Source organism: Lytechinus pictus, chromosome 5 (genome assembly GCF_037042905.1).
Source record: "Lytechinus pictus isolate F3 Inbred chromosome 5, Lp3.0, whole genome shotgun sequence".
Taxonomy (NCBI): Eukaryota; Metazoa; Echinodermata; class Echinoidea; order Temnopleuroida; family Toxopneustidae; genus Lytechinus; species Lytechinus pictus.
This window is the reverse complement of record NC_087249.1, coordinates 30,262,004-30,283,445: the sequence shown is the minus strand read 5'-3', so window position 1 is coordinate 30,283,445 and position 21,442 is coordinate 30,262,004. Positions and strand designations below refer to the sequence as shown.

Below are 21,442 nucleotides of genomic sequence, written 5' to 3'. Positions count from 1 at the left end.
AATGTCCCGTTATCCCTTATGTAAGAAATGCAAAGAGGGCTTATACCAATTTTCTGCAATTCAGATTTTAATTGCGTTATGATTCTTGTGCCACAACCTTATCTTCTAAGAAACAAGGCAGATCATTATTTGAAATAGCTTCAGAATCGTTAGGCAGTTAAAAGTTTCCCAGTACGTAAATAAATATTTAATTATGTCTTACTAATCAGATGAAGGATATTAAACTTCATTTAATTAAATTTCTAAAGGTCATTTCATTTGAAGCCTTTACTTAGTTCTATATAATCTATATCACGTTGTTTTCTATTACCCATGTCGCATGTTACATCCCTTTATATTGCTAGTACTTTATTATTGTTTGGTTATTATTATATATTGTAAATCAACCAATGGAACTGGGACAGGAGGCTTTATGCCACAGTAATTTAGTTAACTTTTTCTGTCCCTGGTGTTCCAATGGTTGATATTTCTTATCTTGTATTGTTTTTTTGTAATTTTCTTTGCCAGATAAATAATAATAATAATAATAATAGTTATAAAAATTATCAAAATTGTTATTTTTCTATGTACATGTATTTAGCATGTTTGATTTGATTTTACCTTGATGAACAAAGAGAACATCTCTAGTGTTTATATCGGCCTGAGAGAATGAGAGAATGGATTCTTCCTTACTCCTCCAGTACACCAACATGCCATTTCCTGGATTGGTGATGGTGTAGGTCAAGTTAGTATCTGGTGTATCAGGATCAGAGGCACTCAAGGAAGCATTTGTTATAGGAGTAAGTGCCCCCATGATTGCAGCAAGCCCCTCGTTGACATCAACCGTCGGTGGCTGATCGTTTATCTGGATAATGGTGATGTTGATGGTGTGAGCATCACTTTGCTTCCCCTCAGAATTGTTAAACATGATCGTGAAGCGATCCCTCGCTTGCTCTGACCCGTCATGGACATAGTAGATAAATTCATTCTCAATGTCTTGAGTTGTGAAGGACTTCAGGTTAACACCTGGTTGCCTTGTGTTCTCAATGATTCCATGCAATGGACTCTTCAAAATATGGACACTGAAGTGAAGTGGTTCATACAATGGGTGTCCAACCCTTATAATATCCTTTGTAATGGTCTTCGATCGCTCCTCGAGGACAGAGAAATCGTGAGCGTCAAGTGGAACAATTGCTGGAGCAATGTCAATGGTCATTGTTAGGTTCTGTAGGATCACATAACCATTACCGACTTCAAAGGAAAATTCATCAATAAGCTGTGAATAATCTGTTTGTATGTAGCTCACATGTCCTCTGCTGACATCTTGTTGAGTAAAGGTCATGGCAGAATCAACAGTCTCCCTCCGTTTCCGTTCTGACTCCTCTTCAAGTGGTGGCGATCTCTTGATGATGATGCCATATTCATTCTTTAGTCTTAACTCTCCATACTTGGGAGGTGAGATAACCCTGTATACTATCTCTGTTGCAAGGTGATTGGGGTGAGAAATCTTTAAGTTCAACTTAGTAAAGACTACTTCCTTTCCTACCTCCATCAGAACAGGTTCCATTTTCTCCACTGTTGGCAACTGCTCCTTGCTTGCAACTAGAATCCTAATTACAAACTCACCCTGACTTTCAAGTCCTTTTGTAGATACTGTAAAATTAAAGGAATCAACGACATCACTGCTCTGGTTGTTATGGTGATAAGATACTGCACCACTATCAAGGCTTTCTTGTGTGAACTGTTGGATGGCAACCCCTTCCGCTTTTAGAACACCATACATAGGGCCTGATGTAACCTGGAAGTCAATATTTCTAGCCTTGACATTGACATTTGTCTCTGCTGTTAGATTTGCACTGGTAATGATTTCATCCTCGCCTTTGGCAACCTGAAGACCAGTGTTGACTGCTACACTGACATGTGACTCAATCGCTTGGATTTGCAGAAAACCAGCAACGTAATGTTTCCTATTTTTATCAAGGACGAGAAATAGCATTCGTGTCTGCTCAACATCTCCTTGGTGTTTAAATGTGACTTTGCCTGCAAGGAGATCCCTCTGTGAGAATTTCAAGAGAGATTCCGATGGGTTGTTTGTCTTCACAAGATCGCCTGCATTGATTTTCTGGCGGGTATATATCAGATCATCATCATCGAAATCAGAGTCTTCATCAGTGTACAAGATATCTTCTCCAGTCAAGACAGTCCTTCCATTCTTTATGACATTAAACACCTTGTCAATGACACGTTTAGGTGTATTATCATTCTGCAGCTCGACTGAAATGTTTATTCTTCCCATCCAGTTGGCTTGTTTCCTACGTCCAAATCTATCGTTAAAAGAGGCGGATGCGTTTACATCAAAATAATCATACAGTGTCTCAGAATCATCATGAACATATTGGAGTGCACCTCTTGTTATATCTAAATTCAGAAAAGATGACACATTCTGAATAACTATGCTACCTGGGGCAGGATCTATCATCTGCAATCTTCCATGCAGTGGAGATGATGTGATTGTATAGGAAAAGTCTGATGTGGCTGATGATTCTAAAAACAAATCCGAGGCTACCAAGGTGTGTGAACCTCCTTCCTGAACAACAAAGCCATTATTAGTGACAGCCACCTGCTGGGAGTCAGGAAAATATGTTACCATGAATTCTTTGGCGCTGGTTTGAGCATTGGATACAGTGACACGGAAAATGAAAGTGTCATTGAAGGCAGTATAAAAGTTGTTTTTGAGACGGTAGGTGATGAGACCAGCATCAATATCATCTTGAGAAAAGGTCTGACTTTCTGCTATTTTCCCAACAAGATGCTTCATGATGTCACCTTTGACTGGAGGTCGTACTACCTGGTATAATATGGGCGAGCCATCCAGGACATGAGTGGCTTCCGATGACAGGTTCTGAGATGTGATAAACCCCTCGTTGATTACATCCAACACCATACCAGTGTTTGTAGTCACTTCAACAGAAGTCACGACAATCTGAATGGGAAGAAATATCCCTGGCTTGTTGACAGTCTCACTTCTCGCAGTAATTCCTATCTGATCGTAAGACACTTCTGTTTCTTCAGTAGCCCGGGAAGCAGAATATCTAACATGATTCATAATCATATCTGATTGACTGAACTCATTTGAATCTGCCCATTCTCCTGACAGATAAAGCTTTTGTACTTCACCAAGCCTTGGTGGAGTAGTAATCTGATACGTCACTTCAAACATATCCTCTGGGTCATTGGTAATCACATTAAGATTGGAAAGATTAATGATCTGTGAAGCAGAAGGATTAGTTCTGACTGCTGTAAGGTTGGCAACTTCCAGAGCTAGTTCAGCAGACTCAATTCGAAATGATGCCAGTCCACTTTTAGCCTCATCATCTGCAGCTCTTAGCACAATCCTGGATTTTGGAAGAGGGCCAGTGTGAACATATGCTATGCTGCCCTCATCAATATCCTCTTGGGTAAATTCTGTAATGCTTTCGCCACGATTTCCTCCATGTTCAAAATAACCTACATTGCCTTGTTGACTCACTATGGTGATAATCAGGTCTGATGGAAGGTTGTCTGGATCAATGACTTGGAGAAAATCTGCCCGCAGTACTCTTCTTGTATCTCTGATCATCCTAAAAGTATTGTCACCTGCAACAGCTATCTCAGGAGGATCATTGACAGGTGTAATTCTGATGGGCAGTGTGAAATTGAAATCTTCTGTAATACCTGGAACTGGGTCTTGTTTTCCACTGAAGACGACATCAAATATAACCTGATCTTTAAAGTTTTCTGAGCCATCATGGACATAGCTGATTTTACCCGTTTGTAAATCCAAGAAAGTGAACTGCACTCTGGAACTTCCTTTTCTCAGAACATCTTTTTCAATCACTCCAAATTCTGGGTACTGGGCCATCTTGAACAACACCTGTGACTGTCGAAGATTATATTCCCTGAGGTTAACATTCAGACGGATGTTAACCGTTGTCATCAGAGCACCTCCACCTTCCATCACTGACAATGCATCTACTGTAAGAATTTGGAAAGTGGTAGTGGTTGGTTCTGGTGTAGTTGGTTCTGAAGTAGTTATCGTTTCAGTTGTAGTAGATGCAGCAGCAGCAGTTGTAACAATTCCTCCCGATGTTGGCTTTATCATGGGAGAGGTAGGGCATGCATCTCCAAGGCACTCGCAATTATAGTCAGAAAGACCGGTCTCCATGCATCTGCTGTTTTCTCCACACGGATCCAGAGAACAAGGAAATTCATACAGGCATCCAACAAGAATTCCATGTGTTGCGTGGGAGTCCCCAAGAGCAAACTGGACTCCGTTCAGCTCAATATCTCTTAGACAGCCCTTAAGCGAGCCTCCCATACTGGCATGAGTGATCGAAGATAGATCTGAACTGAAGGCCAAAGACCTACCTCTATGGATGACTCCACCTACATACAATGTTCCTAAGAAATCAATATGCTCCTCAAAAGGGCTTGACAAGGCAAACTGCTCATCATCGTAGTCAACACTTATTCTTATATAATCCTGTGCAACATCTATTATAACAAAGTGCCAGGTCATGTCATTTACACTTTTTTCAGATAACACTGCAACAGAGTTAGTACTAGATGATTCTGTCTGGACAAGGACCCGTATATGACCATTCTCGATCTCTGCTGCTATGAAATTGCTATCCTGGTAACTAAACATCAAAAGGCCAGTGGGTGCTGAGGTGCGAATCCAACAGGCAAACGACCCTTCCTCCTGGATGTGCCATTTCGGAAATGACACAAAGGCAGTTTCCTTGACGAAGCTGATGGGATCATCAATGCCTGCTTCAAACTCAACGCTACATTCCCGAGTGATATCATGATAGACTCCTCCAGAGGTGCTAATCGATGCTGCTATAACATTGATATTGCCTACTGTGACATCCTCCAAGCATCCTCGGAAGTATTTGTCCACACCTGATAAATGGGGACTCTTTAGGTCATTTGATCCACCAACATAAATATTTTCTGCATATATAGTGTTTCTGGGTATACTCTCTGAGTCTTTTTGGTCTCCATCTATATAGAGAATGCCTTGGCTCCCTGACAATGTCACCTCTACTTGATGCCATCTCAAATTGTTAAGCTTTGGTCTCCTCCGAGAAAGAAGCGTGACTTCATCATCCCCAAAGAACAGTACAGCCTCAATCTTGGTTTCCCTGAGTCGCACTACAAGAGCACTGTCCTGGCTAAAGGCATACAGGAGAAGTCCTTTGGTGCGGCTTGTTCGAAAGCGTATGCTAACCTCTGACACCGCAGTATTCTCTTCAAGAGGAAGTTTGATGTAGCTTGTCCCAAAGAAGGAATCTGTATTGAATATAAGAAAGAAAAAAAAAAGAAAAGATTTTGCTAATTACAAAATACACAAACCAGAATTATAAAATCATGAAGCATGTGTCAGTATGCGGAAATATAACAAACTCTGTGATTTGTTGCTCTCATGAGATAAGGTATTGTTTGCACAGGAATGAAGAGCAACAACTAAATAAATTTCTTACACACATTTTGGTTTTAAAAAAGTCTGTTTTAAAAAGCAAGCCTGGTAGCAAACTTGAGAGTATTTAATGTGACATTTTTTGTTAGATTTTTAATAAATTTGTACTAAAATATATCTGGCATCCTTTATTTTAACATCCCAATTATTATTTTCATGAAAGGTCATCATGGTAATTTTGGAGCACATGTATTTCATAAAGTTTGTCAGGATCATCTGAAATACTCCAAACAACTTTTGGAGAAGAACTGTAGAGGCCCTTCACCTCTCCATAGAACACATGTTAACCCCCTACCATGTACCCAAACCACAAATGCCCTCTGTTCCAAAATATTAATGTATTCCTGAATAACACCCCTCTGTGCCCAGTGCTTGACCACAAATTTCAAAGTGCATGGTTAAGTTTACTATTTTGACTACCATAGCAGTTTACAACAGCCATATTATGACTGGCACTGGGGTGGAAAATTATGAAAATATCAATATCCTTTAGGATCATGATTATCCAATCTTGATGAGCTCAACGTATCAACCTATAAACTCACTTGAGCGTGGAATCAAAACACTCTGGAAGTCTAATGATTAGAAATCCTTATACCCCCACCTTTTATAACACACAAAGAAATGTGTGAGAAAATATTTCAAAGTATTCTCATGTCATGCAGTTTTTTACAAGAAGAAGAATGCAATAGGCCTAAGAATGAGAACACATGCCAAGTTTACATTCCAGGGGCCCGTAACACAAAGCTTAGCAATGATCGTATAACATTTTTCTACGATTGATTGCATTGACTACAATGTACAATCAATCGTAAAAATCAAGCGTACGATTAATCGCTAATCTTTGTGTTACGGGACCCTGGTGTTTGAAATATTTATCAAATTGAGCTTTATTGGAATGTGTATTAAAGGAGAAAGATATAAATAAGGGTTGAGGAAAATCCATCAAAATTAAAATGTTATAAGAATTTTCCTTTTATTTGTGATGTCATATATGCGAGCAGCTCCCCCCCCCCCCCCCCCATAGTATGTAGTTTTCTAAAAAAATCAAATGTAATTTTCTCAAAAAAAGGTTTTGATCGCACCTCCAGTATGAACAGCTAAATCATTTAACACCCACTCTGGAAAGAACGAATAGATATTTTATGCATTTTGTATTACATGCTGTATTAATATTATCAACATGGGGCAGAATTCATACATGTACATGATGTCACAATTTAAAGCTCTCATAACTTTCTTAAAGGTATTGTTTAACTTTGTGAGCAGCCGATTTAAAAAAATTATCAAACCAAGATGAAACATGTGTACAAGTGCATGTATTAGAACTAATAAACCCTGAAAACAACCATTATTGAGAATGAAAAGCTAAAACTACAAGGCAAACCCCGATTTTGTAAAAAGGCGTCTACAAGACGCCTAAATAGTACACATAAGTGTATGGGATGAAATTAAGATGGTGTTTTCGGTCACTTTATATTTCAATTTTTGAAGCACTAAATAATTATTTTCGAACGCAATTTTTCTGGGCTTCATTTTTGTAACATATCACACACACAGGTGACAAGTGTGACCTTCTAGCTCAGATTTTTTAAAAGTCAAACCAATGTTAACCAATCACTTTAATCTTTGATGGATTTTCCTAAAACCTTCACCAATATTGTTGATTTATTTACAATAAGCTTTTCATCAGGTTGAACTTTCCTTTTTAAAGTAATGTAGTATAAAGTGTCATAATTTCCGATTGTAAAATATTTTTCCAAACAGTTCCCTATATTCAACAGCTCTATAATCGTTAGAAAATATAAAGTTCAAACATGTGAAAGGTTTGGTTGTATTGTAACAAAACCTCTGAATTCAAAATGAAAAATTTAAACTTCTTTTAAAGGGCGAAGTAAAAAAACAACTCCATGAACCAGTTTCTCTCACTTTTCTTCATCTATCAAAACCATTGGAGCGGAATTCATAATTCCATTTGAAATTGTCAATTTGGATACAATTTATTCTTCTTGTGTGAGACTGAAAAAAAGATAATCATGAATTTGGGTATTGCTTCATTTAATCCCCAAACGTGTCAAGCAAATTAAATTGACTTCATGAAATTTTTATGAGGATGGTAAAGACGGAATTATTTGACACTTCTCATCTGATCGATATTCCTTTGTAAAGAAAGGAATACATAGTTGTCTGGCTTGTGGTGAAGGATTACATACACATATGTGAATTATGGTATTGGAATTAATTGCTGAAGTGCCACAAAATCAATATTGTGGAAAGTTTCAGATCAACTTTGCAGAGAACCAATCATGTGCCACTTCATCTTCATTTTACCATACTTAAAGGACAAGTCCACCTCAACAAAAAGTTGATTTTAAAAAAAGGAGAAAAATCCAACAAGCAAAACACTGAAAATTTCATCAAAATCGGATGTAAAATAAGAAAGTTATGGCATTTTCAAGTTTCGCTTAATTTCACAAAACAGTTATATGCACATCCTGGTCGGTATGCAAATTGGCAGACTGATGACGTCACCCACTCACTATTTCTTTTGTATTTTATTATATGAAATATGAAATATTCTAATTTCCTCCTTCTTGTCAAGTGAAACAAAGTTTTATTTCTCCCTGAACATGTGGAATTACCATTATTTTAACAGTTTATGGTTAAGTTAAGTTGGTCCAAATTGTCAAATTTGTAAAAATTGAAATATTGTATTATTCAAACAATAAAAAACAAAAGAAGTAGTGAGTGATGGACATCATCGACTTTCTCATTTGCATATCGCTGAGTTGTGCATTTAACTGTTTTGTGAAAAATAAGCGAAACTTTAAAATGTCATAACTTTCTTATTTTACATCCGATTTCGATGAAATTTGCAGCGTTATGTTTGTTTGATTTTTCTCTATCGATTCAAATCAACAATTTTCTGGGGTGGACTTGACCTTTAATGAAATGAAGTTTTGACATTATATGATTAGGTCTACATGTACATGTCCTTACACTATCACTAAATGTTTATACTATAAAGAGATTAAATACCACTTCTACAGTGTGTACTTTATACAACAACAATATCTAATAATAAATAGATATCACCAAATAATAATTCAAAATGTTTAAAAAGCATTAAGACAATAAAAATGGGGCCTTTATAAGAGACAGAGGGATATTGAATGGATAAAGTCTTGTCTCTTTTATAGTATGAATGAGAGTTCCTTTAATACCTGTAATGTAGGATATTAAACATTTGTCAGTGTAAGCCATAATGTAATTCATTAATTTAAACAAGGCATAAGCGATTTTGTGTCTTGCCAACTTATGAAAATAACCAGAAATATCGTAATTTGCGAGGGCACGCAACAGAATTGTATCGAAAGTTCATTGTGAAATTACTGGGATGGAATAACACTTGTCATAAGAGTCTTGCACGTACACTTCAATGTTGACCTCAAAATGAACTTTGACCATACCATGTGACCTCCCAACACAATAACATGCAGGTCCCCTAAGTACATCTACCATCCAAGTTTGGTTGAAAAGTGATTTACGGTGGCAGAGTTATGTGTCATAATAGAGTCTTGCACGAAAACTTTAACATTGACCTGAAAATGACCTTTGACATTACTATGTGACCTGCGAATGCAGCATGACATGCAGGTCTCCTAACTACATCGACACTCCAAGTTTGGGTGAAAAGTGACTTGCGGTTGCGGAGTTAGGTGTCATAAGAGAGTCTTGCATGTAAACTTTAACGTTGACCTGAAAATGACCTTTGACCTTACCATGTGACCTCCAACTGCAGCCTAACATGTAGGTCCCCCAAGTCCATCTACCATCCAAAATTGGTTGAAAAGTGACTTACAGTTGCGGAGTTAGGTGTCATAAGAGTCTTGCATGTAAACTTTAACGTTGACCTGAAAATGACCTTTGACCTTACCATGTGACCTCTGACTGCAGCATAACATGCAGGTCCCCCAAGTCCATCTACCATCCAAGTTTGGTTGAAAAGTGACTTACGGTTGCGGAGTTATGTGTCATAAGAGAGTCTTGCATGTAAACTTTAAACGTTGTCCTGAAAATGACTTTTGACCTTACCATGTGACCTCTGACTGCAGCATAACATGCAGGTCCCCCAAGTCCATCTACCATCCAAATTTGGTTGAAAATTGACTTACGGTTGCGGAGTTAGGTGTCATAAGAGAGTCTTGCATGTAAACTTTAACGTTGACCTGAAAATGACCTTTGACCTTACCATGTGACCTCCGAAGGCAGCATAACATGCAGGGTCCCAAAGTCCATCTACCATCCAAGTTTGGTTGAAAAGTGACTTACGGTTGTGGAGTTATGTGTCATAAGGTTTGTGACGGACGGACGACGGACGACATTTGGATCCCTAAGTCTCGCCTTCACCTCTTTTGGGCGAGACAAAAATGAATGTCTTTGAAAGTAACAATATCCATGGCAATATTGTGGCATTGTTCCAAAGCTCAATCGAGGACATTCACACACACAATAGAATTGACTACTAATTAGAGGAGTAAAGAGTTACACTTGTAGAGATTCTCATAACCCCGTGTAGATCTGTGTCTCTCTAGTGTCATGCTAGACAATCGTCTGGAATGAACACGGCATGAAATTCCTTACCAGAACACGAGATACACACATATGCAACGGCCGTTTAGATTAGAACAAACGTCTGTGGTAATCGCAAGATGCGCTGTGATCGTACCTATTCCAGTGAGGGGAAAACGTGCGCTCGATCAATTCTGAAACATTTCTATTTCTTCATCTTTTCTAACAACTCCTATTAAACTTGTTAGGTATTTTTTTCTGGTTTTTATATTATTATCTTGGTTTTTTTCTATAGATTTTTATGTATCTCCTTGTTTTAATATTTTCTTCATTCTAATCTTATGTATATTTTGTTCTCTCCTTCCGTTTTCTTTGTTATGATTTCTTACGTATTTAATTCTTCTTTCACTCTCTTTTCTATCAAATCTTATGCATTATTTTCTATTTTTCAATTCTTCTCTTCTCTTTTCTTCAATCAATTATGTATTTCATTGTTTTGAGTTTTTATCATATTTTATTCTATCAATTCTTTTGTATTTCTTTGTTTTAATTTTTCTTTCATATTTTCTTCCATATATTTCTATGTTTTAATTTTCTTGCATCTTTTTCTATCAATTCTTAGATATTACTATGCTTAAACTCTTCTTTCATCTTTTCTTCTATCAATTCTTATGTATTTCTTTGTTTTATTTTTTCTGTCATCTTTTCTTCTATGGATTCTTATGTATGTCTTTGTTTTAATTTTTCTTTCACCTTTTCTTCTATCAATTCTTATTTCTTTGTTTTATTTTTCTTTCATCACATTTTCTTCTATTAATTCTTATTTTCTTGTTTTAATTCTTTCATCATCTATCAATTCTCGTGTATCATATTATTGTTCTTTCCTTCCATTTTTTTTAATTTCTTATGTATTTCTGTGTTTTAATTCTTCTCTCATTCTCTTTTCTTTCAAATCTTATGTATTTCTTTATATTTTTCTTTTTTATTTTTTTCTTCAGTCATTTCTGTTTATTTCAATGTTTAAACTCTTCTTTAATCTTTTGTTCTTCTAATTCTTATGTATTTTTTTCCTGATTTTTTTTCTTTCTTTGTTCAATCAATTATTTTGTTCTGTTATTCTGTTTTAATTCTTCTTTAATTTTTCTACGAAATCTTGTATATATTTCTTTGTTTTCTCCTTCCTCTGTTTTCTATTATTTCTCATGTTTTTCTTTGTTTTACTTCTTCTTTCATCTTCTTAATAAATTTTTCATTTTTTCTTCTCTTCTTTGTTTTTTTTTCCTTTGGTCAATGACAAACAAGGGAGAAAGCACGCGCTGCACAACGATTGAGACCATGTGCTCAGATAAAGGACTCCGTTTTCTATGCTGCGTTTACGCCGCCACTGTTTAGATCCACAGTCCAACAGTGGATCACGTCGTGTAATCTCGCGTTCGTGCTAGACTGTCTAGGGTGTATTTTCCATCGCGATTCCCTCAGATTCGTGCTTTGTGCCGAGACCGTTTAGATCTATCGACTCGTCTAGAACGACCTGCGGTATTCTCCGAGGGCACTCTAGATTTTTGGTAAATCTAAACGGGGTATTAGATAATCTAATACTGTATTTCTTTGGAGAACATACTATTCAAGGAGTCCTAAAACTCGTAGCATATACCAGAAATAATTTAAAGATATAAATTCAATATCAATTTTAGGGTGGTGAATCTACAATATTTTATATATCAATAACTTAAGTATATAATTGATTTATCATTGACATACAATACTTGACAAAATACAATTAAAACATCAGGAGGTGAAAATAGATATTCTTCATTTGACACTATGTACAAAGAAATGTGGAAAACACAGAGTACCCGGTACTTGAGCCAGCCCAGCTTGGAAAATAATCCATCGCAATTTTCACAAGGCTAATTATTCATTTGACTCCAGATGGGAAATTAATCTAGATTAAGGTCCTCTCTGAGTGTTCTAGTGCTGACAAACAAGTCTATGAAGCAAGCATTCATTAATTGTCATGACATGGGAAGTGCACATACTTGCCATGGCTGACGAAAATAGCCCCAAAGGAGTTGTTGCATGTGACACAAAGTACTGTACATGTACGTGGTACATGCAGGCATTTTTTTATCAAAATTGTTATTAAACAAATTTACATACAAATTTTGTTCTGTTTATTGGTATGAAAAAAAAATCAGGCAACATATGTGATTTGAATAGATGTACATGTATCATAGAATAAAGGGAAGTACAGTCATAGAATGTTTATGAATTGAAAAAATGAAAATACATGTTAACCCTATAAAATTAGTGAAAAATAACCGAAGTGAATATAAATTTTGCATCATTTTCTTTAAATGTTCATTAACTCCATCAAATTTATGTTGCTGTGGTTTTTGTTCATACATGTAATCTTATTTTCGTGTCCATAATTTGTGTCTCATACGGATTGAGATCATGTTATCCAATTGGTAATGTTCAGACTTTTGTAAAATGTTGACCATGTTGACACAAATTCTGTGAGGCATTCAAGTAAAAACATTGTACATATCAGCAAAAATTCATTACTTATAAAGTATATACAAATCATGTATTAGATTTTCAGTATTGACTTTTTCTTCATCAGCTAGGCATAGTTATTTTCAGCAAACAATGTAGCAGGGCTCAACATTAGCAGTGGACCCGGTGGCCCGGGGCAACCAAAAGTGAGAGTGGGGCCACCAAAATTATGTAAAAGCCCACACTTGGTGGCCCAGTTGGACTACCAAAGTTTTGATATTCTGCAATGTTTTCAATTGTTTTAGGGCAACCAAAAATATGAAATTGATGATTTTGGTGGGCTGATCGGGCAACAAAGAAAAAAAAAGCTAGTGTGGAGCCTTGATTGTAGATATCACAGTAGACAGTCATCATTTAAGCATGCAGCTAATAGCTTCATGATTTAAGTCTGCATTTTTAGGATACACTTTCATCATCTACAAAGAACTATTAAGCACATAATTGTCAACATACAGAAATGGGCAGTTCCACGGTTACGGAGTGACATTCAGAAACAAGTTTTAAGTATTTAAACAAAGATATCACCCATATCTAAATAGTTATTTGCAAAGAAATGGTACCTGACAGTAGTTGCTGAAACCCACTTTTCAAATTAATAACATTTGTTATTTTGATCCACCGAATTAATGAGACATGAATATTGATATTCATAATCATGGTTACGGAGTGACGTAAAATGGACATGCATATTTGAGGAGAAAACATATTGCTCAAACTCTGTGAACTTTAAATGGTTATCACAATGTTGATTTTAGATTGGATTCTATGTTGTTCTAGCTTTAATATACTGCATTACATTAAAAAATTTGTGTATTTTTTCATTAATTACAACTTAAAACATAAACCCATATCTGGTTACGGAGTGACATCCGAAATATTCACACATAGGCAACGTAAAATGAACTTATATTTTAAAATTTCCTTTTGATATGATGTAAAATGATGACCTTCAGATTATCCAAAAGAAAATTTTACAAAACAAGCAATAGTTTTCTGTTAAATTGAAATTAAGTAAAAAACAATATATGTAGTCCCATGTATTGAATTTTTTGTATGGTTTGGATTCTCCTATAAGGAGATGCGTAAAAAAAAAATTTGTGACCAATTATGTTCCCCTTTTGTATTTATAAAATCCCATATGAGTTTTAATAGAAAAATTTGATCCTGATTTGAAATAGAGCCAATATAAATTTTTGGAAAATGTCCACTTTTGCTTGGAATTTCCCAAATGTAAATTTTGTAAACTGGTTTCATTGCTCTTTGCAGAACATTAACAGGCAATGAGCAGTTTAAAATGATCAGATGTGTGTGCAGTAATGCATAAACTGCTCGATACTGAGTTTACTAGGTCATATGAAACTCTTGAGAAGAATCATGTTGTAGGAATTCCGTTGCAGAAGTCGTGGTGTAGTAACTCTGGACTTCTACTCATAATTTCATTTACCTCAGGATTACCATGACTTTCTACCTCCATGAAATTACCAGATAAGTCTACAATTTTCCTTTTGACGGGGGCGGGGAGGTACACATTTAGGTGGGTACAGGCTACAAGTTTGTTGAATATTGTCATCACGCGATTTTTTGGGGGGCATTCTAGAGGCCAATGACTACCTACCGGAAGAATCCTAAGTGCTACATGCTATTCAGACATGAATATTCTATCATAAACATCTTGATATTATGAATGACTGCTTTATTTGATCTGTTATGGCGCAGTCACCTTTCCCCTACGGCGGCGGTACAGCGAGTCGAAAACAGCCGTTTTAATATTTTTTGTACCAGCTACATATGAAGTGGTTTGAATTTTGAATAAAACGGCTGTTTTCGACTTGCCGTACGGCCGCCGTAGGGGAAATGTGACTGTAGCATTAATCTCGGGTGATTCTTGTTCGAGTCTAAAAAAGTTTTGCAATTATTACAGTACATGTAATTGTAAGATAAACTGGAATGGTAATTTCGATCTTGAAGTCTAGAGTGGGTGACTTCATCAGTCCCCTCATTTGCATACCTATCAAGCGAAATTTAAAAATGTCTTAACTTTCCTATTTTATATCCGATTTTGATGACATTTTCAGAGTTATGCTTGTTGGATTTTTCTCTTTTCATTCAAATCAACTTTTTGTTGGGGAGGACTTGCCCTTTAAAAAGGGACACACCACCTCTATGTAATTTAGGACAAAACATTCTCATATTCAATACAGTACTGGATTTAAAGGTAAATGCTAGTTTTGGTAACGATATCAAAATGAGTTCTTACAGAATCCAATGAAATGACCACCAAAGTGTCTGTTTGTATAAATAAAACGCATGTGCCAAAGGATTCTGGAAGAAATTGTGTAATTGCTGAGAAATCAGCAAATAAGCACAGGATTCGGGTAGAGCGTCGGGCCCGACGCTCAAAGCAATAATTATACACTGTCCCACGTGCGCTTATCTGTGTTGGGGAAGTTCAGTCTGAACATTTTTCAGCGTAGATTTCAAGATTTCACGAAGTTCAGTTTATGTAACTGTACCAGATCTAGATCCTCGATGATATACTGACAATTAAGCCTGGTTTTACAGACTTTCTCATGAAATCAGTGTTTACTGCAACTACTGGAATTTCTCTTTAAAGCTCATTGGCTATAGAACAGCCAGATCAAGTTCAAGTGAAAAAAGGAATGGCAAATGCCAGTATCAGAGAACGGTCAATGGAAACACGATACAGTACATATGCACTTCTCATCAGCTCTATGGGAATGCACCCTCTGATTGCTAAACAAGCGGCCTGTAGCCATACAAAAGCCCTTCTTCAATTCTTAATTGCCAAGACCCTAGAGTGATGAGCTCGACTTTTTTTTTTGCCTTTTGAAATGCACCTGGGATAAAACTCAAGCTCCAATTACATAATCTATGAAGTTCATGCACCTTTTATGAAAACCGATCCTCTGTTAGGATAAAATAGCGGTACACCATTACCTACAGACTGTATAAGTGAGCAACAACAGAACTGGGCCGCTACTGGGATAGGAATCATTAAAATTCCTTTGAGATGTGTGGACAGCACCAAGCGTAATGCTGCAATTCATTTCAAACTCAAACAACTTTAGTCTTTCAGTTTCAGTTTAATTACTCCTAATTTATTAAATTTGAATTAAGAAGACGATTCCAAATATTGAGATATTTACATTAATAGCAAGTTCCTTACAACCCCCCAAACAATAAGAGGTGATTCGACCCCCCATTTTCTTTTTTCAAAATAGTGAATTTGAACGATTTATCCCTACCCATTTTACCTGAGTTCGCTCCTGCAATGCCTACCGAGACGGGTGTTCTTTGACTGTGACGTCACGGGGGGGGGTATTCGGTCCCGGTGTAGTAAACAAGGCAGTGCCGTTTTGTGTACTATGCACGTACGCCTTCATATTTACTTTTGTGTCAAAACTTCATTTTATCGCTATTAATTTTATGTGAACGATATTGAAAGGAAGTAATAATTATTCAAAGACATATAGTCAATAATATGTCCCTACATTGTTAAAACTGTTCTTCTTTGTAGCGATTTTAGACGATTTTAATGCCTTGTTTTCCTTCGGGACTGTGTCCGTGGCGAACAAGTCATAATGGAATGAACTGCAGTTGAAGTGGTATCTGCGAGCCGCAGAACTTGCAAAGAGGAAATTATTAAAAGTATATTTATGGCCGTACTATTATTCCAAATATGTAAATTCCCTCAGAATGATACCATAGACCCTAAAGGAATCATTTCAAGGCGAATAATATGAAATTTGATCGAGATCTTCTCACCAGTCGATAACGTAGCAGACGTGTTATTATGACATATTTATCCGCGTGTGACGCGGATAAATATAGAAAAAACAACTCGGAAGGCCGAGAAGAATAGTAGGCCTACGTTTGATTCAAGATTGTTCTGTTGAATGAGCTATGAGTGGAAATGATCCAGAGGATATAAAAATGGAGTCAAAGACAAAAGGAAAGAAGAAAAAGACGCCAGGGGATCGCTGCATGGTCATGAACTGCGGGTCGACATACCAGACCACTACAGTACACTCAATGCCTGGGTGTTGTGTGTATTGTATAGGCGTGCAGCGCGCGCAGAGCTGAGCTAGCCGCCGGAATTACTTTCCAGCTACTCACTTGATGGAACATCGTGATAAAATAAATGAGAAATAGTGAAAATATCATTCAATAACTCACTGTTTGCAATCTTACATCATGATTTAAGAGTTCATGATAGTTATTCATACTGTTTTTTATACAGGGAATGTAAAGATTTGTACATATGACTCCTATTTGTTTGATTTGAGTTCTTTGAAAAAAAATTGTAAAATCATCTTTCTCTCTCTGCATAGCATTTCTGTATTACATCCGGGCACCTCTTATACTAAATTCCCCTCGGTGACGTCACACTCAGAGTGATTTTTCTGTACACTCGTCTCTCGGGCTATGACAGGTGGCTAATTTCATAGACTTTCAAAGCAAAATATCGAGAAGGCAGAGGATTTTTGTGACATGCTATCTGTTTGAACAACTGATATCTATATATATTGTGTGTGGAACCCATATTTATGGAAACTCACCCCCTTCTTAATTAAACTTTAAGAGTTATTTAACATTTTTTCTTGATCAATTTATTTTCTTATTCTCATACATGTACATGTACATTCTCAGTTCCTAAAGATGATCTCAATTAAAGATAAAAAAATTGAACTCTTGTCTCTTACACATGTACATTATGACTCTACTTTGAGTTTTATTTCTGTCAGTATATTTGCTGCTGACCTAGTATACACTTTACTATTTGAGTTATTGACTTCAAAATATTCATTTTACTGTTTATTCACCAAAATGTTCATCAGGTGAAATAGGCAAGAATGGTAATGTACATCACTAGCTTGTTTCAAAACAAAAAAAACAATTAAACCCCAGTTGGCATTTACAGACCAAAAGATGACCTGACTGAATGATAACAATACCATTAGACAATATACATATTGTTGTTTTTACTATTAAAATGCTATCTTGGTAGCGACAAATACTTCAATGGGAAATCGGCATTTCTGCATTGTATTCGGGTCAAAACACAAAACCTTTGGCTTACCTTACATCTAACATTAACCCCAAAACCCTTCATGTATCACAACTCACAACTAGACTAATAGAAAACACTTCTGAGAAAAAAAAAATTGTGCAGTTCTGTTCACCAAAATATACATGTAGGTCCTAGAGGAAAATGAAGGTTTAAATTCAAATACATACATGTACACATGTAGATGAATTTGCTTTTGAATTAATGGTCTGAAACATGATTTTTTGCTAATTCCTTACATGTATACATTAAATGGTCATACTGGATATAACTTATAACTTATACACAACACCAAATAAACAATTATCAAAACAAATTGTAGTTTAGCAAAGCAGGTTCAGATACATGTAGGCTTATCGGGCTATCAGACACATTGTACATGATAAACTTGCATACAGTATGATATTGACACCAATATTTATCATACAATTTTTGTTTGGAAAGATAACAATTTTTACATGGAAAATTTGGAAAATGTAGAGTCCACAGTCTAAAAGTTGATCAAGCTCCAACATTAAACAATTACATGAATGTAGACAGTACTACCTGCCAGTATCAGAGTCACAGCTGTGTTGCATTGTACTTTCAAGAATAAGGATCACTTCAGAAGTATCTCGGTTTCATATTACAGGGACAGCAATTAATTAAATGTTTCAAGGGTTGGACAAAATGTTAATATATCATCCTCTTATGGTGTATTCTGTCTCTGACAGTCAAATTTTCTCATTATTAAAAATACCCTCGTCAAAGAATGTGGTTCTGTGATCATTTGATATTGTACTCTTTATGCAGTTTGTTATGACACTATTACATACATGTACTCCTCCTCCTATACTATACTATTGTCTATACTACTGCTGCTACTACGTGTAGTGACCTGGGGCCTGTTTCTCAACACCGTCATAAGTCTAACTTCTTGACTAACTCAAAGATAATGATCCACTTGTCTTCTAACCGTTTCACGAAGCCCTCTTTGCCAAGATCGGGGACAACAACCTGACTAAATAATTATGACTCCTCCCAACCTGTCATAACTTCTTTCTTAATGACGTAGTGGCATCACATGGGTAGACTATGACATGCAAATGTGCCTCAAAATTTTAAAATCATAATCTTACGTAATCAATCTTAGAAGTTGAAATTACATTGCAAAACAAGAGCGAAAGATAATTCAATAATAATTGTAAAGCACAGAAACTACAAAAAACTGTTAGTAAAATGCCACAAAACCATTCACTTCGAAATAGTAAAATAATTGAATCGATAAAGATTCTACCACGTCAGGCCATCCATAACTGGATTCATATTCGTTGTTTTCAGACCCTTACAAACATTTTGATAAATTTTGTCTCTAATTTATGCAATTTGTCAAATCGTATGTTTCGGTATCTAGAGATATAAACAATTTATCTTACACTATATTTTGATGATGTTTGGAAACATAAAAAAACGTATAATCATCATCATTTTACAATGAAAGCAATTATGGTTTACTCCCGTAAACTATAAAATTTACCATCCCGGGGGTACCCATCTCAACGTCCACATGTGATTTTTTAGTCATAAAATGTATTATTAATGATTTCATTTTCTCAGCAATTAAATGCTCCAGTCTTAATGGTTTATTAAGTATATATGGTGCATGTTTTACCTCTGCTATTATTTTGATTTAGATGTATTTCCCCATTCATCACAATAATTGCAGTTTTATCATATTTTTGCTTTTTAAGAATTATGCTATTTCGTCACTAAGGCTACTAATATCAATGGATTCTAGTTTTTAATAGTAAAAAGCCTTTCGTGAAACGGGTTTAGTAAGATTGGAACTAACTCCGTGGTTGGTGGATAAAGATACGACTATTTAAACTTGTCCAGGTGTTGAGAAACAGGCCCCAGATTCCTCTTTACAATTGCATTGCCTAGTATATTTGAAAATGTAGGAGAAATAGTAGACGCAGTACAAACTTTTATAGCTGATCTCATCAGAGACCCCATTTGTAAAAAGTAATATCCAGGTTTTTCATGTTGATACCTTCTTTAAAGTTAGAGAGCACCCCTGCAACCTGAGGCAATACACCACTATCTTTAGAATCAACACATCAAGCAGGCAACGATCTTTGAATAATCAATAGCCTACCCCATTAGAGATATCATCGATAACGACCTTGAAATTCCGGCTGTGATTTGGAGGACTCACAGGTATCATGGCCCATGGAATGTGTTTCATCATGGTTCCATAGAGCAGTTCTTTGAGCAACATATCACACTGTGCCAAGATGTAAAACAAAATTGTCATCTGCATCATAGCAATCAACTTTCCACAAATACATGTATGTGTATTTATGATGCTACGTTATTCATGGTATGATTGATGAATGATGATCAACATTGACATGTTCAAACATTGAGAAACAGACACGATTTCAGGGAGGTATAAACCAAGCGAGCCTGAACACCCCCCTGCTTTTTATTGAGCACTTGTCAAATATCTTTAAATGGGAAAATACTCGACATCCCCAATCATTACTAACTTTTCTTTTTGACATCCTTTCTACTCCTCCTTCCCCCCCCCCCCCCCATTATATCCTGGATCTGTCCCTGTTGAGAAGCAGATTTCTACCTTTACAAAATCATTCAAATATGATTTGCATTTCGCATCTTTTGTGAAAAATACACCCTGCACCCGGGGAGGCTTTTTTTTTTTTTGGTTTTACCTTTTACCTACATTGGGTTTAGTACGGACCTACATGTACCTCCCACACCTCGCACAAATTGGACTCTAAACACGTAGTGTTGATTGTTGGGGCAAAAAGTACATCCTTTATCTGTTTATAAAACTTTTCAGTCTTTTTTATACCCTCGCAAATTTGACCTTAAGCACGTAGCTTTCCTAGCGAAATAGATAGCCCTTTTTCATTATTTCAGTGCTTTTGGCACCCTTATTACGTTACATACGTAACGTGCCCTATCTTGAAAAAGACATCCTTTTTACATGTTTTATTGGTTGCGCATGGTATCCACTCGTCAATGTAAGTGCTTCCCCCCCCCCCCGGGACTCTGCACAGGTATCATACTGAATATAATAATTTGAATAGCCTCCAAATCATCTCATGTGGTGACGGTGATAGCAAGTTCTTAATCCAAAACATCACACAATATTACTTTTCATCAACCCTTTATCCCATTACCAGAAAATACATAAGTACTAGTAATGGACATTCAGCCCCTGGTGAAATTCAGAAAGTTACAATATCATTGGGGTTATTTTTCTCTGACAAGAGTTGGTCTTGGCAATCCTTTTATGAGTCATTCATAGACAGCATTCAACATTTATTCCTTGGTGGATATATCTTGGGGTAAATCAAGGTACGCATTTACGATACATCGTGAATTACGTACTAGCAAGGTACTGTCTATCACCCAAAAAGATGTTGCTCTCAATACAAGTTGTTTTATGGTACATGTATGTATCTATCACACTATCTAAATCATGAGCTTTGAAGTAACATGGATTTAAGATATCACGAGATTCATTGCATTCTTTTCTAAGTATTTCAAGTAAATAGAGACCATGCAAGCAACAAATCACCAAGATCAAGGTGCATGCAGAAAGCCCCTTTCACAATTGGTGGTGCGACTGCTTACAACCGTTGCGATTCTGTGCAACATATATTGTGACCAAATGATCGCAAACGATCGCACAAGCAATTGTGAAAGCCCCT

At 36.2% G+C, this 21,442-nt stretch overlaps 1 protein-coding gene across 1 annotated transcript in view; it reads right to left on the bottom strand.

The window, feature by feature from the left end:
* The window catches only part of LOC129261579 (chondroitin sulfate proteoglycan 4-like), a 60,628-nt gene that overhangs the window by 19,645 nt on the left and 19,541 nt on the right, over positions 1–21,442 (bottom strand). The window contains exon 2 of the mRNA XM_054899635.2: positions 601–5,313. Coding sequence (XP_054755610.2) covers positions 601–5,313 — 4,713 coding nt within the window. The remainder of the gene's footprint in view (positions 1–600; positions 5,314–21,442) is intronic.